Below are 24,119 nucleotides of genomic sequence, written 5' to 3'. Positions count from 1 at the left end.
TCTACTACAGGTTGGGGAAGAATGAAAGCTCTAACACCGGCGATGGTCCCTGCAGCTTCCTGGTTTGAATCATTGAACTTTGCCTGAGATATGAAAGGATGGATGTGATAGCTTATGGTTTCAGAAACGCTGCTCAGCTTTCCTTGAAAACCAGGAAGTTCTCCCAGTTTTTGGTTGCTGTATAAACCCCAAGAGTCACTGAACTGCATTCTGAAAATAATTGTTGAAGGCTTTTGAACACAGCAGGCTTGAGGAATTGACATTCTGTCAAAAAGTTTACTTGAAAGCTGTTGTTTCCAAGACTGGCCTTTCTCTCTTCTGGGATTCCTATTATTAAGCCTATTTACTTAAGACATTTTAAAGGTTCCTGTTGCAAGTAACCTCATTATGTACAGTAAAAAATGAAACATATTTAAGAACATTCAGCAGCTCAAGGGGTATGTGCAAAATGTGATCACCATTTGAATTGAGTAGGCCAATCCTTTAGCTTCCAGTAAAATCACCCAGAAGCAAAAATTAATAACCAGTTTATATCCAAAGATGACTTTGAAAAACAAATTTGAGCTGAGAAGGTGGGCTTGGAAAAATGCTTCCTGCAAAAAGCTTTCTAGCTGAGGGGAGAAGTAACGGAAATGATCTTTACTGCAACTGTTAAAGACTCAGGCTTTAAGATAGCACATGGCTGAAAAAGATGGCTGCAGTCCCTATATTGGTTAGAGTATGATAAATGGCACTTAGCAGTGAGGGGAGAGCTTTCCTAGGAATGGGTATAAAGGGAGTATGGATTTGCATCCTTTCACCCCTCCTCCCAATAATTTCTTTTTAACTCCCTCTGTGTAATGTGACTGGTTGGAAAGGTTGGCTGTAGAATAGACACTGAAAGGCAGAACGCATGACTGCTGCTTTTGCTCAGTGTATATTGTCCTTTAATAATTGTGAGGAACACTTTCAAATTAAGGCTCAAAATACGTTCTTTTGCTTCTTAACCTCTAAAGAATGTCATGTAAAACTGTTAAATACAAGCAAACAAACCCAACAACAATAAAAGTGCATAAAACCCCTTTAGGAGTAAATATGATTGTGTGACTTCAATGTCCTGGCCAGATTCAACCCTTGTCCACTGGTTGCATTTAGGTGAACTGTGCTGAATTTAGGCCCAGTGGCTCAACAGCCCTTTTAAATGTCTTTACGTGTATGAATAGTTGCTGTAATACTTGATATCAAACACAAGGGAGCCAGTGTCCAGTGGATCACTTCTAGCAAGGTTCACGTTGAACTTCAGACTAAAATCCATTTGGATTGTCACAGAGTTTAACCCTAAGATTTTGAGCATCCCCAGTGATAAACCTGATTTATGTTTCAATATAAAGTGCTGGGTAATGGATAACTTCTCTCCTGTTAAAAGTTCTGTGTGACGTATTGTGCGTGGGCTCCACAGTGTCTTATGAGTTTGTAGAATCCTAGTTAAAACTGAATTTTGTACTGGGTGAGAACAATGACTGTTATCCTTACCGGCAAGGCCCCTGAGCATGCTCAGTACCCATATTTAAACCAAGAGGGTTTTTTACAGTTCAGAAATCTGATGAAGCTTGTCCTTTTATTGACAAAGAGCTCAGTGTTTTATTTACTTAAAATAAGTCTTTGCCTTTTTATCCTCCAAATAAAGCATTATTGAGTTACAGTATTTTTAAAAATAAGCTTTTTAAAATCTGCATTGCTTTTTTTCTGACAGCTGTTACTTAAATGCATGCTGTGAAATATGTAGTTAAAATAAATGGCTTTCATACAATGATTGTTTGTTCAGTTTAAATATCAGGAGAGTTTTTAAAGACAAGAAAATAGGATTCTAGTGAAAAGATAGGCAATATTTTCAATGTAGTGGTGCCTACAGATGCTGCAATGATTATTCCCAACTTGAGGAGTGCAGTAAGTATTTCAAGTGTGTCTAGCAGCATAAAGACTAGTTTGCGTGTTCATGCAGTGTATTTTTAGAAACTCAGCTGTGATCTACATCTTCAACTTTGAACATCTGGTCATTGAAAATGCAGTGAAAGTCCATTGTTAATGAACTTTGGAATAACAGAGATGGTAAAGCAGCTCAGCATTGAGGCAGGGCATTTATATGGCATTGTCTCTCTTGGCTTTCACAGCTTCCCTGGCTGTGCTGCCTAAAAAAAAGTTTAGTCATGGCTCATGAGACATGAGAGAAACCTAGCTTGAGTTTGCTGTGCAGGCCAGCATTATCTCATTTTCTGTACGTGCTCCCCATCTGTACCTACCTGATCTCGTCCTGTGCTGGAATTGCAGGTTCTCTAAGAAACAGATGATCTAGGGACATAACTCTGTATAGAGTCTCGTTCAGTATAGTCCTGATCATGATGGGGGCTCTTAGATGATGACAGTACAATAAATTACTAATAAATCGTGGTGCAGTTTTAGACATGCATACACATAATGAAATATATGTGCTGTTGATGTAATTGATATGTATCCATTGCAGTGAAACTGTGTCAGATTGTACCAAGTGAGAGCTTGCTGTATGTGTGGAGTTCGGCACTAAAACGATATGCATAAGTTAAGCCATTTGGACATAAATTTGAGATAATAGCTCTTCTATAATGGAAGTATCTGTGTTTGCATTATTAAACTTGTATTAATAAGCTGGAATCAAGTGAGGAAATCTAGTGGAAATCCACATTTAATATCAATATTACTTGTATTTGCATACAGTAAAAATAATGCAATGTGCGTTGCAGTTCACTATCCAGATAAAGTCAAATGAACTCACCCTTGTCCAGCAATAATGCTAAGGTATATTTTCCAAGAGTTTTTTTGATTTTTAAAAATTTTTTTCTTTTCCCTCCTCCTGCTTGTTTTGTAGGAGCAGCTGTCTCAGGTCCTTGATGCCATGTTTGAGAGGAAGGTGAAACCTCAGGAACATGTGATTGACCAAGGTGATGATGGAGACAACTTCTATGTCATTGAGCGGTAAGCAGCTGTGTCTTTGAAATGTAGCGTTTGTTTCCTTTCAGTTTCTTAGAAATGGCATGGAATGCTTACTGCAGGATAATTTCTGAAGGAAACTTATTTTTTGCAGTCTTTGTCTCTTCCTTTGATCTTTCCATTTTCTCCTTTAGGCCCCCATTGACTTTTGGATCATTTGCCCAGGGGCAATCAAATTTGACAGAGGTGGACATTTCAAATCTGCTGGGTTTTAACACATTCTGTTTGACTGTGTAAAACCACAAATACTACTTTCTCTAAGGGAAAGAACGCAGCATGAGCTTGCCTATGCTTTGTTCAGTTTAGCTTTTGTGCCCATCAGCATATGCATACCTTAAAACCAGCCATATTACATGCTGTTTCTAGACTAGGATGTGTTTTTTCTGAAGAAAGGAGGGGGAAAAGCAGCAAAAGAAACCATACCGTAAGGGAAGGGATAGGAGATTATTTCAGGGAAGGAGCATACAGGAAATAAAAATCCATGGTAGTGGCTACCATGGAACAACCTGCACTTTGTCCAGTTAATTTTGATCACTGACTTCAGAGAGACTTGTGCTTATTTTGCTTCTGTTGGTCATGTGATTTGCATTTGCGGAGTTTGAGGTGCCGTTTTGCAATTTCTTGCATCAAGCAAATTCACATGATAATTTGTGGATCATATATATATGCGCAACAGGCATATAATAGATATGTGTGTGCATGCACATTTTGAGTATCTTTTACCCTTTTGGAAGAAATTCTGGCTAATGTCACTTTTAATCACTGTATTTGAAGAACAATTAAGGACACGGATTTATTTCCTCCTGTAGAACTGTAATACTAAACAGAATATTACTGAGCAAATTATAAATGTCTGTTAGAACATAATCTTAATAAACTACTTTTTTGATGCACTGGTATCTTTATTATCACTGAAATAATGGCACCATTAATATTGTATTAAATGCTTTCAAAGCAGTTCTTCGAGACAATGTGTTGCCTTTTGAATTGTCATTCATTCTGTGTTTAAGGAATTTGCAAAAGAATTTCTAGGTTAGGAATTATTCATTTTAAGGACATTCCCCTTTCTGATCAGTGGAGTTACAGAACATAAGGCTACCTCAAATATATTCTGACCATATGCCCGTTCCCCTGTCCTCTACCATACCATAGCATTAGCCTAAACCAGTGCTGCATTTCTACGCTCAGTTATCTTCCTGAACTGCTCTGCCGCAGACCCATCCCATGTCTTTGACTAGATAGGACAAGTTCCTTCTCTTGCCATGTTCACTGGGGAGATCAGGCTGTCCCAGATAAGAGTAAGGTACTGCAGATCAGAACTCATGGGAGCCAGAGCCACCAGCTCTGCAAAGATGAGACGTACGCAGAGCAGTGGTTCCTAATCTTGAGGAAACTTAAACTCAGTTTGGGAGCCTCTCAAAAATGTTAGATACCATCAGCCTATTTTATTTTTTTTCTGTGTAAGGCTCTTAACCTGTTGGTTACTAAAAAGCTCTTCCTGCTATGAGTTTTAACCTAAAATAAAGAACTGAAGTGGAACCTTATCTTTGATATTCAGGTAAATGTTTTTATGGTGTCTTTTCTGCAAACGTAATGCTATTCCACAATGTTTTTTTCTATCATGAGATAGTTGGGTTGGAAGATTTCAGGTTTTTAAGTTTTTGTTTTGTTTTAATCTCGAGGTATAATACACCAGTAACATAAATATGTTGCCAAAAGTATGTGACAGAAAGGCTACACAGTGAAGGAAATTAAACTTGGTGTTGTCTAGCAATAGAGCATACCAGCCTTTGCTGTAAACACCAACTCAGCTGCAACTCTTCAGTTATTAGAAGGAATTCTACAGTTAGGAATTTTCTGTCTCCTGCTCTCCCTTTCCAGTCCTCTTCCACCTCCCAACCCCTTGTTTTCTCATGTGAAAGAATAGCAGGACACTGGTGCTTATGGCAAGCTACATTATTTCCACTTGCCTGGAAGTGCAAATTCAGAGGACTCTGGCTCTTTCAAGGCATCAGTACACATGTCTTGTTACTCTAAGTCAAGTCATTAATGCCTGAATATCCCTGAGGATTAGTTTCTTATGTCTGAATGAACAGTGACTTTGTGTTGCAGATGTAACTTTTTAGCATCTTGTCTGCATAGAAAAAATAGGCTTTCTGGCCCAGGCCTCTTTCCCTGCACCATCCTCCTGCACCGTCCCTCCCCCAAGTCTTCTGGTTATAATACTTCCTCACCAGATTACTTTTGTCTGAGTGTCTTTTACCATGCACAGAGGGACAGCAGGCAGGGCAGATGCAACTTGAGGATGTGGCATCTATTTAGTGCTTACTGCATGGAAGGGAGAGCTGGGATGAATGTGTTGCATGGCTAAACATTAGTATGCTCATCACTGCTGAGGAGGCACCTGATTGAGTCTCTGCTGATTGAGCAGTCATCAGTCAGGAGGGGAAGCATTGGCCTCTCTTGCCTCTTGGAACAGACTGATCCACAATCTTGCTGAGTTGCCCTCTTCTGCTTTTCTGCTTTTTTTTTCCTTGGGGTTTTATATTTTTTCATGTCAGTATTTTTCTTTTGAGTCCTTGAGCTCCTAACGATTACCATCTCAACAATTACACTTCGGTCTGTGTTTTTATTCTTCTTATCTTGCAGGGCTTTAGCTCACAGACTGTCTCACAGCTCAGCAACAGTTTTCTCAATAAAGCTGAGCCAAGGTCACCCAGTGGTGCCTCACCAATTTAGTCCTTGGGCCTCAGACAGCTGAATGCTTGGCTGAAGGTTACATGGCTATAGTTAATTGGACATAAATGGCACTATTAAGTGACTTTCAGGCTGAGGGATGGGAAGAAGTTGTTGCATTTCCTTAATATGCTCACAGATGGCTCTTCCAGATCAAAAAAACCTGAAGATTGTTGCCTCTGGTGCTTCTCAGAATGATTAAATACATATTGGACATTACAAGAATTAGTGAAACTTTCCATCAACACTAATTCTTACTTAGTTTACTGTTAGCATGCTGTGGGTCTCTGTCTCCTAGGTGTGAGTAAACAGTGGAATGTAAAAAGTGTCCAGTAAGGATGGTATGTGGTCTTCATGCCTAGCTTCTTCCTTTAGCTTTCTGGGTGACAAAGAGAGACTAAATTTCTTGGATCTTCTGACATGTCTGAAGCTGGCCCATCTACTGTTGATCCAGTAGCTAAACTTTTTTCTGAGTCTCAAAGGCTTTTAATATGTAGACCCTCAAGTCATTGTGCAAAGCTTCCTCACTTTGATGTATTTTAATTGTTTGTTTGTTTGCATGTAATGTCCACTTTGTGGAATCTCCTACAAATGAAGCTGGCGTAAAGCTGTCCTGTAGTACATTCTTTTTTTTAGATGCAGCAGTGTTCAAAGATAACTAACAAACCCAGGGCTGTCCATCAGCAATGCTGAAAGACCTTCTGCTGTTAATACTAGGCAAGTCTCACCAATGAGTCTGTTCCCATACTTGTTTACCATGAGAAGTTTCAGCTACTGCCATTTCTGATGATTCTTTTTTTTTTTTTTTTTTTTTTTCTCCTTACATGCCTAATGATGTTCTGGGAAATAATACCATTCCTTCTGTCAAAGATCTAAACTGCTGGGGAAAATTATGTGTGTATTCAGCTGCTTAAAGACAGGAAGGTGTTCCCTGCCTGCTTTTTTCCCAGGCATGATATATTTTGTAAAGTCTCATAGGCCAGTGGCTAGTCCCTGAATGATCTCTGGTGCCATAGCCAAGAATTAATCAAGCCTAGTCAAGCTATATTTTTAAATTATTTTTTTAAAGCCCCAAGCATAAGGCAGTTCTGATGGTGTTACAGGCACTTGTTTGACTTTTAAAGGGCTACTTTTCTGTGCACAGCCTGTTTCTTCATATGCAGTTGCTATGGTGCAGTTTGATCCAGATTTGTGTCTTGGGCTTTGACTCACTGGACTTGTACTTTGCATCTTCATCAGAGTAGTCTTTTGATTCTTAGTAAATTCTGGGATGCTGTTCCCTTAACTTCATTATAATGTAGGAAGTGTGCCTCTTGGAGAACAGGGTGAGGAGGCCTTTCCATTTTAAAGGTCACAGATCCCAATGAACAAGAAGTGCAAGGAGGCTTCTGGTACTTGAACGTTTTCCTCTTGATCTGTTCAGAGATCCTGGCTAGATGTCAGCAGTTTAGAGAGCTTTCCTGTTTCTAAAAGTGAGCTATAACAAAGGAAAAAAAGAAATTAAAAACCTTTTAGTTTGGCCGCTTCAATTTGAAGCCAGTGTGACTAGAGTGGAACCTGTATGTTCTGCAAAACTGCTGGAAGTTACTTACTCATGCTTCCTAAGCTTGTGCATCCTACAGTGTCACCTCAGCACACAGAGCTTTGTGAGAGTTGAATGGATGCTCTTCAAGTTCGAACATTGCGTGCTGTAACCTGTGTTCTTCAGTAGCCGCACCTCCATGAAAATGGTGATAAAATTGGTTGGTTCAACTGTCAGCATGCGTGGAGTTCCAGCATGGTATGAAGTTGAACTGAGCAATCAAAGTTTTGGTCATAAGGGAGCTATTAGACAAATACCAGGTGAGAAATGGTTGCCTCTGGACATCTGTGCTAAAGTGTGAAGATGTGGCATGTATAACATTCCTGAACTAGCTTTAAATCCTACAGCTTGAAGATCACTATGTGCTGCTCATACTAAGTCTAGTGAGTTTGCACTGCAATACTCACTTAGTGTCTTAGGTATGTAAAGAAAGGCCCTTTCTGTAATCTTTGTGCTTCTATGGCATCACTGTTGTCCATACAAGAGCTGGATAGTTTGAATCTAGCATGGGCATATGGAGATATAAGCTACAATTGGATCTTGGGGTTATGATATAGACATACCCTTAAGCTGGAGTTGAGGCAAAACTGTAGGAGCAGGTGAGCAGTTGGACTGAGTGTATCCCAAAGGTACTGCAGCAATGCTGTCACTGAGAAAATGGGTATAGATGGATCCAAGTCACTCTAAAGAGGCCTCACTAGATAACACATGCTGTGAAAAGGCAAATATTGTTAAAGACGATGAAACTACCTATCATCCTGGCCAGAACATTTACAATAGCAATGTGAAAATACTGTGCAGAGGAAACCAAGTAGATCTTGTCCAGATCTATCAGGAGTGAAATGCTTTACTAAGAGAGAATTATTGTGAAAATACTGTAGGTAGAAGCAGCTTAGTATCAGGCAATTGGAAAGGTTGATAAAGCATGTTCCGTCTCACCCAGCAGCAGGAGAACTATTTGTATAGCAGCAAAAAGCTGTTTTTATGATTTGTACTGGAATGTTGTCTATTAAGTGTCTATTCCATTGTTTTCCAGGGGATTGTATGATATTATTGTAGCAAAAGACAACCAATCACGCTGTGTGGGCCGCTATGATAATCATGGCAGTTTTGGGGAACTGGCATTGATGTACAACACTCCTAGAGCTGCCACCATTGTTGCCACAACAGAAGGAGCCCTTTGGGGACTGGTAAGGAAAGGAAGTTGCTCTCGCATACTGTTTTAAACACTAACTTGCAGTGCTTCTCTTGGTATGGCTCCTTGTGCTAATAGCTGTTTTATCATGATCTGTTATCTTGCCTCCTGGCATAAGAGATCCATTGTGCAAATCTTTTTGGCCACCTTTCTAGAACAACTTTTCTGTAAAAACTGCATCACTAGTTTTATCTGTCCCTTTATTATTTTGCATTTGCTGTAATTGTGGCTTTTGTTAGGGGGGGAAAAAAACCTGGTTCTGTGTTCATCCTGCAGAGGACAGTGGAGGCATTAATGCATGTATTTTATGGGAGGGAGAAACAATATCTAAATGACATTCTTTATTTTCAACTCACCTTCCTACCATTTTGTCTGCTTTAAGGGGAATGGGAAGGTGTTAAATATCTTCTTGAGGATGTCAGTAATTTGAAGAGCTAGGAAAACTGCCCAAAGATTTGTTTTCCTTCACAATAAACTGTCATGATATTTCTGGTCCCTTTGTGTTACCCTGGAAGAGGTTCTCAGGTCAGCATGACCTATGAGATGCCAAGCTAAATGATGGTGTTGCTTTGTCTCTAGCCCAGCAGTGTTGAATGTGAAGCTGTAGACATTAGTTTCCTGTTTTAGTTCTTTTCTTTGTACTATTTGGATAGGGTTATTTTCACAGTGCTCTCTTACTCATCTGTGAGGGCTCACATAATAACCTGATTGTGTGATCAACGAAGCCTTTGAAAGCCAGAAGTGTTGTATGCTTTCTGTGTGCACTGGGCTCCTCGGCAACTATCGCTGGGGGTTGACCATGTGTTGTGACCGTGATTGTAGGACTGATAAGCTACACACAGTGTGCTTATGCAATCTCTGCGCATGCTGAGAGAACTGATTTCTGACGTCCCTTTTCTTTGTGAGCTGAAAGAAAAGATTTTGGTAAATCAACCAGGGAGTAGTGTCAGAATCTAATTTATTGAACAAGACAGAATGAAGCAGCTACCTACAAACTGAGCTCATTCATAAAAGGAAGAAAATGAGAAGGTGATTCTTTGTTCCAGTTTGCCTCTGAAATGAACTGCACAAGTTGGGTTAAAATTGGGTTTGTTTTTTCTGTGATTACATTCACTTAATTAGCAAGTTGTAGTTGAAGGGGGACCTTTTGCTAGTCATCTGTCCTGTGGATATTTTATTAACTAAGGCTGCATTTTCCTGCCTAAAACGTCCATTATTTCTTCTAGTTATTCTGTTGTTGCCATGTTTTATTGTACTATTTTGTGCCTGATGTAATGTAAACATATTTTTATTAGTCCACAGAAGTCATTGCTAAAGCTCATGGGTTATCTGCCATTCAGGAAATGTGGATTACTCCTGCTGCATTGCAGACTTAGGCCAACAAAAAAGCCTGGAAGGCTCAGGCATAAAGCAGTTACCAAACGTGGGTCTCTTCTGGAGCAGAGAAATGTCCTCAGCCTTTGCTACGGAACATGTCTGGGGAAAACCTCATGATCACACATGCTTCCTTCACTGCTCTGCCTTTTTTGTTCAAATACTGCTGCTTCTCCTCTGTCATTGATACTCTCAAACAAATGAATTCTGCATTTTTTATGCTTTTGCAATTCCCCTGACAGTTTCTGCACCTTTCTGCTTTTCCAAACATGTACATTTGAAGAGACTTCTACAACTGAAGAATCTATTTAAAAAACTAAAGATAAAACAATCCCTCGTGCTTTATCATCTCTTGTTCTCCTTTGGAGTAATACCATTTCTCCCTTCATCTTTCACCTCCTTCAACTTTTATATTCCAGTAGTGTCACCTGTATCAGTTATCGTTTCAAGTTAAAAGTATTTGCAGCCTGAATCCCATAAAATTGTTCACTTACTTGACAATACCTCTTCACCTCAAAACATTGCTGCTAAGGTATCAGTTGATGTTTTCAGAAAATGAGATCCAGACGAGTGGCTCTCAGGGCTTTGGAAGTTTCTGCAAATTGTGGTATATATGTAAACTTAAAAGTTTTGGGTTTTTTGATACCATTCTCCTAACCAAATTTCCTCTCCTTTCCTCTGACTTTTTGGTTTTGCTTTTTACACTTATGGCCTCATGTTGTGTCAGGTAAACTCTGCAGCTCGCCCTCTGTTCATAATTTAGTGCTGATCCCAACAGGGACCGTGGGCATTATTGTCATGCAAACACTAAGAAAAATACCTGGTGGGCAAGTGCCCTTCCCCTTAGCCTGGACGTGCTGTTTAGTTTCAGCTCTCTTGTGGCCTTTCTCATCGGTGTTTGCCAGTAGTGGAGCCCTGCCTTTTCTGTGTGGAAATAAAAAGCATTTCGATAAGATCTCTGACAATAAACCCTCAAATATGTCTGCCCTTGCAGGTACCGAGGCAGGAGATGTGGTTAACTGGGTGAGCTTGCCTTCACTCGGGCACGTAGTGCCACCCAGTGGCCACGGAGCCTGCACAGTACTAGCTGCTGCCTGGGGAAAAGATCGGAGCAGGAGGGGTGGCAGGGGCTGGGCGGGAATCTTGCCCAATATTTGGGCTTCAAAACCAATCCAAATAGTTTTTCCATCAGGAAGGTGCTTATGGTACATGTGGGCAGCTAGCAATTCGGAAACAGTCATTGCAAAAAGCTGGCTCTTGATCCTAGAAGGTGGAGGAGTGAAACAGCCTGTTGCTGTTTGGTATTCTGTTCCTGATCTATTTGAGACCAGTATAAATATTCAACTTACTTTTGAAATCCCTGACTCAAGTAGAGAAGAATCCAATTCAGACTTAGTCCTGCAGTTGCCTTAACAAATAAGTGTTGGAAATTCAAATTCTAGGGGCTTCAGCAAGAAGAGCGTAATTTCTTCATTATGTGTGTAAGCATGAAAGATATATTAACAAACAACCAAACAAAACCCAAAAACTCAACCCTGAAAAACAGTACAAGATAGACTAAAAACAGAATTCTTAAATGCTTATCTGAGAAGGACCAGGTCTTACAGCTCCCTGTTTTTCAATTTGTTATTGCAACAAGTACTCTCACAAGAGCTGTTATGATCACTGCGGATAGTTTTGAGCAGGGAAGACACAGAACACTCAATATGAGATCCTGCAAGCGTCTTCAATCTTTATTTCTAACAGGGTTCTTTTATATGATTTCTATAACATATGCCTACTAGTCATTCTCTTATTGGTTACATGAGAAAAAGTTACATTTACATACTCCACCTACTTGCAGTTACAGACTACTTATTTTTACATTTCTTCAACCACAACTTCTCTTCACAAAGTTCCTTCTTTTCGCGAAGGACACTGCGTCCTTGAGTGTCATTGGTCGCTGTTGTCTTGTCTCAGCAAAAATCTTCTTGCTCGCACAACGCCTCCATAGACTTGTGACCTTGTTCTATTAACCATTCCTCAACAGATCACCACTGCGATGGATATGGTATAGTTTTAACAGCTGGCTTCTCAAACCCAGTGTTTGTTGCAAATACTAGTTCATGTTTGTCAGTTCCTTAAACAGGGAGCATTTTAGTGAAGAGGAATAATGTATTTCTCTGTGCTGTTTCTTGCAGGATCGAGTGACATTCAGAAGAATTATATTGAAAAACAATGCAAAGAAGAGGAAGACATATGAATTATTTATTGAGTCTGTGCCCCTTCTTAAATCCTTGGAGGTAAAGCCTCTCAAACATCTGCATCAAATTCTTGTATTAGCATTAGCTCCGCAGTCAGTGTTTCTGTTACATCAGATGTCTGTGTCACTTTTGCCTAGAACAAAATTTGAAGACCTACTTTGGAATCACATTTACTGTACAACTTAATTTGCATTGTTGAAGTTGTACACTTTTTTCCATATCTTTTATGCACGGTAAATGATTTGCTGATTTTTATCTCAGTCTGTGTAAAGATTTTAAAAAAATCACAAAAAACCCACAAAACAAAACCATCTATAAATACATCAGAGAACAGGTATGAAAGTGCAAATTGGAACTCAGGGCTGTGGTTTCCTTTGAGGGTGTGATATTGAAGTAATGATACAATCACTGGGATATTTGGCCTTTATCAGCCATGAATGTTTTTAAATTTGAGCCAAAGATGTGGGCCTTAGTAGGTCTTGCTTTAACCTTAACAGGTATGTAGGAGGTGAACCAAGAATAGGCTAAAGGGAAGCACTGCTACCTAGGAACAAAATGACAGATGTCGTGCTGATGTGTGTGGTGCATGACTTCAGGAACAATGTGTAAATTGTCACTTCTAAGCTATTGATTCAGCCTGTATCTTCAGAGGGCTTTTGGAGCCATACCAAACTATTTTGTAATTAGTATGTGTCTGTCTTTTGCTTTGCACCATAACTTAGCTTTTCTTTGTTTTCTCATCATAAGAGTATTTTTCAGCATTAATCTTTAGTATTTGAGAAGAGTTTTTAATCCCTTTGAGAGAAGATTATAAAATTGCAAAGTATCATTAGGTGTGAATAGCAGCCTCTAATACATATTATTTTGGACATACACTGGTAGATGTGGAAGGGGTAAAATTGCACACCACCTTCTTCCTCAGTGCCTAGCTTAAACTAGTTCCATCAGTGTGACTTGAGCACAAAAATGACTCATAAATATTTAAAGATATAGAAAAATTACTCATTAGCACTGGTTGGCTTTCTGCATGACACACTGCAGTTGAATCATGCGTGGATCAGAATTAAGTTTCTCAAACATGGGCTAGATTAAGGTGCATTTGTGCAATGAATGGATTACAACTGAATCTTCTGTGGAGAAACTAATTTTAACTGTAGGATTTTCTTCCTTTCTTTAATATGTTTTTTACACTGCTCTGAAGCAGTAAAACTGTTTTGCGGTGTTCTAGATGGGCAGTGGGAAACACTGGAGATAAATTTAACTGTTCTTTCTCCCTTCCTGTTCATGAAGACTTAGGCATGCTCCATTTCATGTCACATTAGTACCTCTTTGCTGCCCTTGCTGCTGAGCATCCTGTTGTGGTGCCTGCTTACGCTGGTATCCTCTTCATACCGCTTCATCTCTCCACTCTTAAGAATGAGTTCTGGGACACAAAAACCCCTACATATTCAAGTGTGTGGTGATCAAAATATTTTGAAAATGTGTTGCTGGTGTTTCTCATTGAAGTTTGTTCTTAGGAAGTTTATGACATTTTTCTGAGTGTTTTCTTCAAATTTCAACTGAATCTTAGAGGACGTGATTATTTTTTTTTCTTTGTTCTAAACCAACCAAATCAGTTATTTGTTAACTTTGGGGGTAAGAAAAGCACACGGATGGGACACTAGACAATTTTCTTTCCCTATTGATTATGGTAGTCTTGAAAGCTGTGGTGCAGTATGACAATGTCATTATAGGGGCTGTATTTTTCAGTACCCAGCTACTGTTGTTTGTGTGTCTAGGGAATGCCTCTTCATTTCAAGGCTACAAAGTTTACCAGAGATATACTATAATAGATGAATATGTTTAATTTTCCTCTTTGTTCCAGGCATCAGAGCGAATGAAGATAGTGGATGTTATAGGGGAGAAAGTGTATCAAAATGGGGAACGTATCATTTCTCAGGTACTTGAAGTCTTAATTTCTCTCTGTCATTCTCCTTTCTCTGCTGCTTTTTTCCTATTCTGAATTGACTTATAGAATCCTATTACTTGGACCAACTCGGCACTTATTCTTTTAATACTTCTAATTTATTTAACCACTTCTTGAATGTTTGGGGAATAGCCAGTATATCTTTTTGCTACAAATTTATTACTTTCGCTTCTGAGTTTTTCCTCTCTCATCTGTTTTTTATAAATGGTCTTTGCAAGGTTTCAAGAGGAGTATGCCTTAAGAAGCTGAAATTAAATGTCTGTCTATGCAATTTTCAATGAAAGCCCCCAGCTAGACTTTTCATAGGCACCTATGACCAGGTTAAACAAGGAGTCACAAGCATGTAGTAAAGGCATCTCTAATTCCTAGGTCTGACTAAACAACAAAACAAAAAAATTAAACAGGAGTATGATTGATTTGGATGAAAGTAAATGAAGTAATTGTGAATATTCACTAGTTGGACCCAACTCAGTTAACTATTCTAAGAAACTACCAGGGTTAATTAAAACCACTGTTTTTCCTGATGCTCTTGAGAGTATTTCAATGGTGGAGTAGTCTGGCTTCAATTGACAGCCTTTGGTTGTTGGTGTATGTTTTATCTGCTGTAATAGATCAAGGCCAGAGTGGTGGAACATGAAGCTGGACAAACTCAAGCTAAAGCTGTGGGATTTTTTTGGCTGTGACACAAGTAACTTTTTGGAACACTGTTACTGATGAAACACTGGAATTTTGAATCAACTTTAGCTTAGGGTTGCTTTGTTTGTTGCAAAAGTGCTCTAGTTCAAATAAAAGTTAATGCAAGAAAGTCCCTGGCTTACCTGAAATTGCAGGCTTTTGATCACAACCACTGTCTTGTTTTATAAACAGAATATGACTCCTTGATAAAGTCTTGAATAATTAATCTTAATTACCTTGAATGTCAGATAACTGAATGCAGGAAACCTTAGTTTGCTGATAAGCAAATAATGCCAAATTACTTCTCTCCAAAAATACCCTCAATTTTATAAGTTGAAAATCTTGTTGCTTAAGACCCTGAGAAAACTGAACTCGGCAAAACCAAAGCTTATAAATCAGTCTCAGAACTGGGAATCCACGCAATCAGTGATCCAATTATGCAGTTGGTTTTAATCTTTTGTAATAACTGAATTAAGGACAAGGATGTAATTACCCTTAAAAGGAGGATTAATAGTCTGGATAGGTCTGGGTGATGGTAATACACTACTAAAGATGATGAAATTTTGTGCTTGGAAAAGATGTGATAGCTTTTACATTACAGCAGTTGCACCAATACTGTAAGCCCCTTTTCTCTCATGGATAATTTTACATTTTAATGATCTTTCTGGAATTTGACCCTTCAGTTAAGGGCAGTATACTTTAAAGCACTTAAATTGTTAGTGCCTGCTGGTGTTATAAGGATGTCTCCCACTGTTTTAATTCTTTTAAATAAGTACTCTTTCAGTACTTACTTTCAGAAGTGTGCTGGGTGTATTAGTTCATGTTGTGATAGGTGGCAACAGTGAATGAAAATCTTTGTGCTGGATGGTTTATGACCATCCCCAGGAAGCTTAGCTAAGGGACTAACTTACTCTGTAGCTCCATGTTTAAATCTTGCATCATCTTCTCCTAGCCCATGTTTCATACTCAAGTGGTAATCATCTCTCTCCATCCTTCCCATTACATTCATCCTTGCCCACTTGACTTAATGTCAGATTTATCTCTCTCCTCACATTGTTTCACTTTTTTTTTTTTTCCTGAGCCACTCCCATTCCCTTACCAGTTCCTTATCTAGCCTCTGTCTCCCTGAAGCCTTTAGTCCCTTTGCTTCTGATTTGTAGCAGGAGGCACGTGCTGGCTCTCCACTCTGACTTCCAGTCCTATACCAAGCCCACAAGGGTCGGTATAGAGGGGGAAAGTCCTCTCTGTCACAGGTAAAACTTTCAAAATACTAAGTCCTGGCAAAGCTCTCCAGAGCAGATGTAAACTACAATCTGTTGAAGGTCTGCAACCTGATGCAGTTTAAATAGATATGAAAAAGGTTCTAGAAACTCTCACAGAATCACAGAACGGTTGAGGCTCAAAGGGATCTCTGGAGGTCACCTTGTCCAACCCCCCTGCTCAAGCAGGGCCACCTAGAGCCAGTTGTCCAGGACCATGTCCAGATGGCTTTTGAACATCTGAAAGGATGGAGACTTCAGAACCTCTCTGGGCAACCTGTGCCAGTGCTTGGTCACCCTCACAGTGACTTTTTTATAGAAACAGCTGAATTTGACTAAACCAAGATTTTTTTATTTCACACTCAGTTATTCAACACCACCTTGTGATATCTTTCTAGAACTTGATATAAAATGGCTATCAATTTTTATTTTTTCCCACTTGCTCTATGTTTCTTATTTTCCTTTAATGGCATGATGCTATTGAGTGCTTTATTCCTTACCATTCTCACTACCTGTACACAGCTGTTGCATCATTCCTCATGTAGATGGCTTGCATTGTGGACTTGGTTTTCTGTAAACTATCCTCCTCTTACTATGTTCATGCTCCTCAAATATGGCTATTCTCAGTTCTGCTGATCTCCCACTGTCTTACCCTGGATTGACTGAGCTCATAATTAGTTTAATGGATCCTTCTTCCTACTGACATCTAGAAATGTGGTCACTAAATTGGTGTTTTATTAAAACTTGCTTCTGGAAATTCCAGGCCTGGTTTAGTTTCACTATCTATTGGATACTTCCATCAGGATCAGAAGATTTGCATTTAAGTGATTTTACTATATATTGTCAATCTCCTTTGCTTTTTCCTTTCCACCTGCCCTCTCACTGAATGATGTGTACTAATAGTTCCTTTCCTTGTGGGCTCCTCTGGTGTATTACCTAACCAGTCACCTTTTAATGTTAAGAATTTGAATGTTTGTCAATTCTAGCAGATTTCTGCACAAGGCCTAGTTCAGAGTGAATGCTTTAATACCATTTATACATACTTTTACAGTAAACTAAAAAATAATTTGTTTTACCTTTTCCTCTTCACAGGGTGATAAAGCAGATTGTTTTTACATTGTAGAATCTGGTGAAGTAAAAATCTTGATTAAAAGCAAGGTGAGTTCAAATTGGGTTACTAGGCTTTAGGTGAATCCCTGATTTGATTGATTAATACAAGTGGTGTGAAAAAGCCTACCCTGACTTATTTTAAGATATTATTTTATGATGTTTATCGTTGTCACTCATGTCATGTAGATTGTAAATCCCCATACCTGTTCTGAAGTGTCCAGAAGTCACTTTACTGAAGTTGGAAAGTCTTTTGCTTTTATTTGCTCCTCTACAAACTAACCTGATATATTCTCCCTGGCCTTAAGAGTGGAGATGAAATTTTAATTCTAGGATTATAGAAAACTGCAACTGACAAAACCTGGGGTCTGTTATCTCTAGTGACATCCTAGATGTTGGCATTTGAAAGGTTCTCTGTACAGTCTGAAGCAGCCTTAGGGAAAACATGTTGTGCATGGTAAAACCTGTGTTAGGCTAATGTAATAGCAGTTCCCAAAGCTGTAACAGTAAATATCTGTCAATCTCAAAACTCATGGGCTGGCATATGCTTTTCTTATCAAACTTCTAATTGGACATGCTGTTAAGGTGTTCTACCAGTACAGAGCATGACGTGGGAATTGCTAGTTTAAAAGCCCTAAACCAATGAGCTGTTGCACATCTGTAAGATATCTGGAATTAACTGCAGCCTTGTACAAAGACAGCACTGTATGCAAATAATTAAAATGTACTGTTTAACAGACTATGACGAGTAAAGAAGCTAACCAAGAAGTGGAGATTGCCCGGTGTCACAGAGGGCAGTATTTTGGAGAGCTTGCACTCGTTACCAACAAACCCAGAGCAGCCTCTGCCTATGCTGTTGGGGAGGTCAAGTGTTTAGGTAAGCAGATGTTCTGTATTTCTAGTTTTTGGTCTTTGCTTGTTTTGTGAACCATGCCTGAGTGAGCAGCTATTCAAAACTAGCAGCCTTTTGGTAACTGGCGGTCAGACACAAGAAGCTAGGAGCATGGGCTGGAGCGGATCTCCACGGTGAAGTTTGAGCAGCACTGCTCCTTCCTTCCAGCAGATTCTGTTTTTTCTACTTGTGTGGCCTGTACTCTTTGAAGGGGTAAGTAGCATCAGCTTCTTGTCTACAGCTTGTTTGTCACACCCAGCTTTCAGGTGATCTTTTAATGCCAGTGTGGTGTGTATTTGGCTTCTGTATTTTTTTCTTGAGGTCAGGTGTGTATTACATTAATCTTGTTTCTCCAAATAACAGTACAGAGGGAAATCAGAAATATGATTTCTGTGGCTTCTATTGAAGCCTCAAACCCAAATGGGTTGGACTGGAGTTCAACTGGAGTTCAACTGGACTCTGTGTTCTGAGTTCAGAAAAGATTGGCGTGTGGTGTCCTTTTTGACAAACCATCTTGTTTTCACTTCTGTTCCTTTGCAGTCATGGATGTGCAAGCATTTGAGAGGTTGCTTGGACCCTGCATGGACATTATGAAGAGGAATATAACACATTATGAGGAGCAGCTGGTGGCAATGTTTGGCTCTAGCATGGACCTGTTGGATCCAGGGAATTAGGCACAGGGTACCTCAATGCCTTCTTAGTTCGAGACACAGAAAAGCCTCCTATCAGCAACACAACTCACAAGGAAAACGGACACTATGGAACAGTTACTGCTGCTGTCTTCTTGGGCATTTTAGAAACCATAAACAAGTCTCAGCACAAAGGGATTGCTCACTCCCTGCCTCCACTTTGCTGCTGATACTTCATTATTAGACCTAGATTAAAGATGATTCTAACCCTATGTTCACTTACTTGGTTCAGAATGGCATCCGTCCAACAGTTCAAGTGCCTGATATAAAACCCAAAGTGTGCAAGATGTAGAAGCCTCCTTCCTTCTGGTGTTACTGTTGGGATAAATTTTCAGATCACATTCTGTAGTGGGAGGTTGCCTGTTCTGCAGAGGCAACCTGTGGAATATGAGCCTTTTATACAGGCTTATTACCTTCTTCTGAAGCTTTCCTTACACAATGTCAAATTTGCTTTTAATTGTAGCATCTGGGTTTGAAGTTAAAATATCAATGGAGCCAATTAATAAGGTGGCACTGAAGTTTTCTTCCACCTGCTAAAAGCAGCAGGTGGTAGAGCTCTTTAAACCAAGTAAACCGAGCTGGGGACATGGGAGAGTCTGCTTAGCAACAAAATGCAGAAAATGAAGCATTACTGTATTTTAAGTGTTTTCTGAGCAGCAAAGAAAATTGTTTTACTCTATGCTGCCCAAAAAAGTGCAGTGGTTCAGACAAATGGCCTGAAGGTGTCATAATTGTCATCTCCCCAAATTTGCTCCTTGTTCCTGACACTGAGTACATTTTATTGTGGTGAGATCACAATATATGACCTTCTCTTGCTTACAGAGATCCTTTATACTGCTAGATTTCCCAGGGCGCTGTTGTTGACTGGGTCAGTTTTAAAGCTTTTTAAGGAGGTGAATGTTTTGTAATTTAAATGAAGACTACTTCTGTACTTGTTTACAGGAGCTCCCCCCCTAGTCCTAACATTTCACAGTATTCTAACTTCATTAGACACTTGGATGCTTCCAAATACCATGTTGATTTGCTAAACTTTTCAAAAGTTGGCAACATTTGACTTTGTAAAGCAAATGTCTTTGCTAACTACGCAGTTGGTGTGTTTGAGGAGTCTGGTTTAAGTGATAACTAAGCTAATTATGTTTATCTAAAATACCTGTTAAATTTGCAGCATTTATTAGGTAGATTCTATTTCTGTAGCTTTAATGACCTTAATTGGCATACTGCTGAGATTTTATCGGACTATTCTCTAAATAAGAATCAGACCATAAGAAGGAAATTTTTATGGTGTACAAACAGAATATTTATATTAAGACATTGAATTTGTAGGTAATAAATCTAGTGACCCTTTGAATTTGCATTCTTCTGCAGCTCATACAAAACTTACTGGCGTTTTATGGGGTTATAAAATTTTAATTGTGGATGTTAGTATAACAGAACCTGCTCTTTTTATTCATGGCCACATGAGCAAGAATAGAAGGATACTAATGTTGAATTCCTGCTTCTAGTTACCACAGTGGACATTTCTCTAAGGCACGAGATGCTTAGCTGCAACTCTTAAGTTGATTTCTGGACAATTTTTTTCCGTAAATGGATGAGCTCCTCCCAGTTCCTGCAATATGAGTAAGATGCAAACTTGGTAAGTTTGAATGGCTGTTGTCCAGTTACTGTAATTGGAGTCATATTTTTATATAATGCAAATGATTTGTAATGGACACCACTGAACTAGGTGTTTCCATATTATTAAAGTCCTGGTTGTGATGTCTAGTGGCTGTTCTAACTGCATGTATTTTAGAACAGTGAATTTCCCTTGCTTTACTGGGCTGGTTTTTTGTTGTAAATTATAGCCAAAGAAGCAGCAGGTGCTTCTCATTCATGCTTCCAAGGTTTAACACCAAAGACAGAATAATTCTTTTGATTACAGAATTAAAAACCAAACCAAACAAAAAAAACTCCAACAAACAAAAACAAAGAAAAGATGAAACCTCCCTTGCTCATCAGGTCCTTGCATTGATAACAGATAAAACTTTAAGATACTTTGGGCTCCAAGACGAGAGTCTTTCTGAAGCCAGCTCGTGACTGTCCTGTGAACCAGACATAAAGTGGTCTCCAAACCAGTATGAGTTTCTGTGCTGCCTAAACTGTCATGTGAACTACAGAGAAACTTGCTGTGAGTAATCATCAGCTGGCCTTTGTTGCTCCCAGGCAGAATATCCTCTCCTTTATCCAGAGGAGTCTGGCAGATTGGGTTGCCTTATAGATGGATTCTGGTTCTTACAGTCTTTGGTTCTCTGCAGGACAGGATTGTATACCTCAGCATATGCAAACATTGGCAATTGTTCTGAAGCTTAACCAAAAAAACAGGCAAGGCTACTGTTAGATTCTTAAGGGAATTCTGCCTGGAAGGGAGGATTTGATGGCTTCTGGAAGTCAAAGGAAAGGATGAGAACATAAAAGATTAGGATCCCATGTGAGCAAGAACAAGCTTTTAAAGTTTTACCTTACTCTAGACTCCCTGAAGCAAATGCATACTGGGCAATGCCATCCTGCATCTGTGTGACATCATTCTGTGGTGTAGAGAAGCAACCTGACCTTGAGCTGAAAGAGAATGAGCCTGTAAGAAGGCTCATCCATTTAAAAGCTACAATTTGCAATGTGCCTCATCTAGTTTGGTCTGGTTTAACCAGCCTGTTCTGTACTATTTTGGAGCATGAAGATAGTGGAGAAGCTTGTAGTAAGATACTCAACATTGCCAGGTATCTGGTTAGAGCACCAGCAATGAGCAAAGTCAGAAAGCGTGTGAGTAGCGGTAGCAAGACCAGGGAGTGAAACGAGGCGCCTGTTTGTAAAGATCTGCCTGTGTCACTGTATCTCAGCTCATTCCTTTTCACTATGACTGTTGATTGCAATTGTTGTGGAGAACAAGCCCAGTTTTTTTGTTGTTACTGCTCAGTGTTCAGTAAATCTGCTGTGGAGTCTCTGAAATTGGCAGTAGAGAGAGATCTAGTTTTTAATAAAAGAACTCAGCAGCAAAGTGGGCAAAGAGGATAGTGTCTTTGAGACTTAGAGGGGGAAAAAAGTTTCTTGTTCGTGATTCCCTGCTTGTGATTGTTGTGAAGTCAGTGAGAGGAGCTTTCAGTGGTCAAATATCCTGGCATGTGGTATTTCTGTTTAATGTCACAGCACAGGTTTCACAATGTAAAAGAACAAAAAAGGGCAAAAGTGCTCTCTTTTTTTAGAAACAAAAGTGCAAAACTTAAAACTTTAAAAACAAAGTGCAATTTTGCACAGAAGGCAAAAAACCGAAACCCCTTTGAATGTCACTTCCATTTTCTTTTCTGTTGACATGTATTTGTAAACTAGTCTTGCCAAAATACAAACGCTTTGGGTTTTTTTAACTCCAGATAATTTTTGTTGTTATTGCTGATTATTTTCACTTTTTTCAAACCGTGTATTTTATTTCAAGAGGCCTTCCTTGTGGATTTCCTCCTGATGGTCTGCAGCACTACACTGCTATTTCAAGATGCAAGAGAAAGTCACTAACCTCATAGGAGAACACTCAACTCCGCTTAGCTGGCTGGAGCTAATAATGCGCTACTAATTTTCCTCTGCTCTGTGGGGCACGAGGGGAATTAAATTCTGCATAAAGTTGCTACCTCAAGGCTCCAAGTGCTTTTAAAGGTCTTTCACTTGGGAGAATTTAATAAGACAGTTCTTAAAATTGGTCTGTTCTTTTGAGTTAAATGTTTTTTTTAATTGATTCATTGAGGGACCCTTATTTTAATTCATTTTATATTTAGTACTTGATTCTCAAAGGATGAACAGCTGCGAAGTTTGGTTCTTGCACTGTAGTGTTGAACATGAAAGAAAAATATCTGCCATATAAATATATGGTTTTAACAAGTTAAACCACTCTGGGGTTCAGCTTCACTTTTGGTTAATAAAAAACTGACATGTTGTGTCCAGCCTTCCTGTACAATCCTGTGTGTGCTCTTTATTGACTTACTGCAGCTGACACAACCCCCCCATTGCTTACATCAGGAGTGGACGTTACAGCAGCTAACTAGATCTACTCGGAGTGCCTGAGTTACTGTTGCTTGTGTTATCAGAGCCTTATGGAGAACAGCATTTGCCCTATTGCAATAACCAAGAGATTTATACGTTACCCGACCACCACGTTTTGCTGTTTGGTGATAAAATTTTACTAATATCTTAAAAATAATACCAGTTTCTGTAGATATTATTGCTCCCAATAAAACTGGCTGCTCTCATGTGTCTGCCAAGTTATCGTAGAACTGATTTATTGTTCGAGCACTGTGCTAACTGGTTCTCACTTCCTAGGACAAACACAATATTCCTGAAGGTCTATTGCTGGCCTGTGCTTACAGCTACTGAATTTTATGTGGCAAGCTGCCTTTTTTTTTTTTTTTTTTTTAACCTAACTAACACTTTAAAAATGAAATTACTGTGGTACATCTGAAATTACCTGTTCAAATACTCAAAAATTGCATTTGCTAAAGTTTTATTTCTAAACATTTAGTATTTTATGTACAGTTTTTAAATTAGTCTGGGAGGGTAGTTTAGATGGATTGTGGTGCTCAACATGAGAAAACCTCTGCCAGAATACAGTACTTCAAGGAAGATACTGACGCCTGAAGGGGCCGGAGGGCAGCAAGGTGATAAATATCTAAAAAATGTTACATTTTACAGAAGGCTAGGACAGGACAGTGCCCTCAGGGTTTGTCATATGTTAGGGTGCCAGACAACACCCCCCGCCAGGAACTGCATCAGGACCAACAGAACTTGTTTAAAGGGGAAGCGATGGATCCTCTCTGCTAGCCCCTCTCCAACAGCCTGTTTGTTGTGGAGCACTCCGTATTTGTCTTTCTGAAGCGAAAAGCTAGAAACGCCATCTGTTCCCACAGCTTCCCGGAGGTTAATTTCAGACCCAAAGACTGCCCGTTGCCCTCCTCCATCCTTTCCCCCAGGACCCGCTCCGGGGCTCTGGGCACGCAGGCAGGACGCAGCGCTGCCAGCTCAACCACCGACCCGCAGCCCAGCGGGGCAGCAGCGGCTGCTCTCCTTCCCCGGTAGAACGGGGAACCGGCCGTTTCCCCCGCACAGGGGTTCAGCGCTTCCAGCCCGCCCGGCGGAGAGCAGTCACCGAGCCCAGGCAGCGCGCCGCGGGGCCGGCGGCTCCGTCCGTCCGTCCGACCCTCGGCCCCGGCTGAAGCAGTGCCGAGCGGCGGCCTTCCCCAGCAGCCCCCTCGGCGTGACGGAGAAGGCCCCGGGGGCGGCGGCGGCGGCCCGGCCCCGAGGGGACGGCGCTCCCGCCCGGTCGCCGTGACGCCGCCGAGGCGGGGGCTCGCTCCGGAGGGCTGACCCCGCGGGGCCGCCGTAGGAA

The 24,119-nt window shown here is 40.0% G+C and overlaps 1 protein-coding gene across 1 annotated transcript in view; it reads left to right on the top strand.

Annotated features, from left to right (window-relative positions):
- Window positions 1–20,485, top strand: part of PRKAR2A (protein kinase cAMP-dependent type II regulatory subunit alpha) — a 67,573-nt gene extending 47,088 nt beyond the window's left edge. Inside the window, exons 5-11 of the mRNA XM_075053527.1 lie at window positions 2,882–2,988; window positions 8,358–8,511; window positions 12,071–12,172; window positions 13,998–14,072; window positions 17,126–17,191; window positions 17,879–18,017; window positions 18,573–20,485. Coding sequence (XP_074909628.1) covers window positions 2,882–2,988; window positions 8,358–8,511; window positions 12,071–12,172; window positions 13,998–14,072; window positions 17,126–17,191; window positions 17,879–18,017; window positions 18,573–18,706 — 777 coding nt within the window. The 3' untranslated portion in view covers window positions 18,707–20,485. The remainder of the gene's footprint in view (window positions 1–2,881; window positions 2,989–8,357; window positions 8,512–12,070; window positions 12,173–13,997; window positions 14,073–17,125; window positions 17,192–17,878; window positions 18,018–18,572) is intronic.
- The last annotated feature ends 3,634 nt before the right edge of the window (window positions 20,486–24,119 follow it).

Source organism: Buteo buteo, chromosome 21 (assembly GCF_964188355.1).
Source record: "Buteo buteo chromosome 21, bButBut1.hap1.1, whole genome shotgun sequence".
Taxonomy (NCBI): Eukaryota; Metazoa; Chordata; class Aves; order Accipitriformes; family Accipitridae; genus Buteo; species Buteo buteo.
The sequence above is the reverse complement of the archived record's forward strand: the minus strand, read 5'-3'. Positions and strand labels throughout refer to the sequence as shown.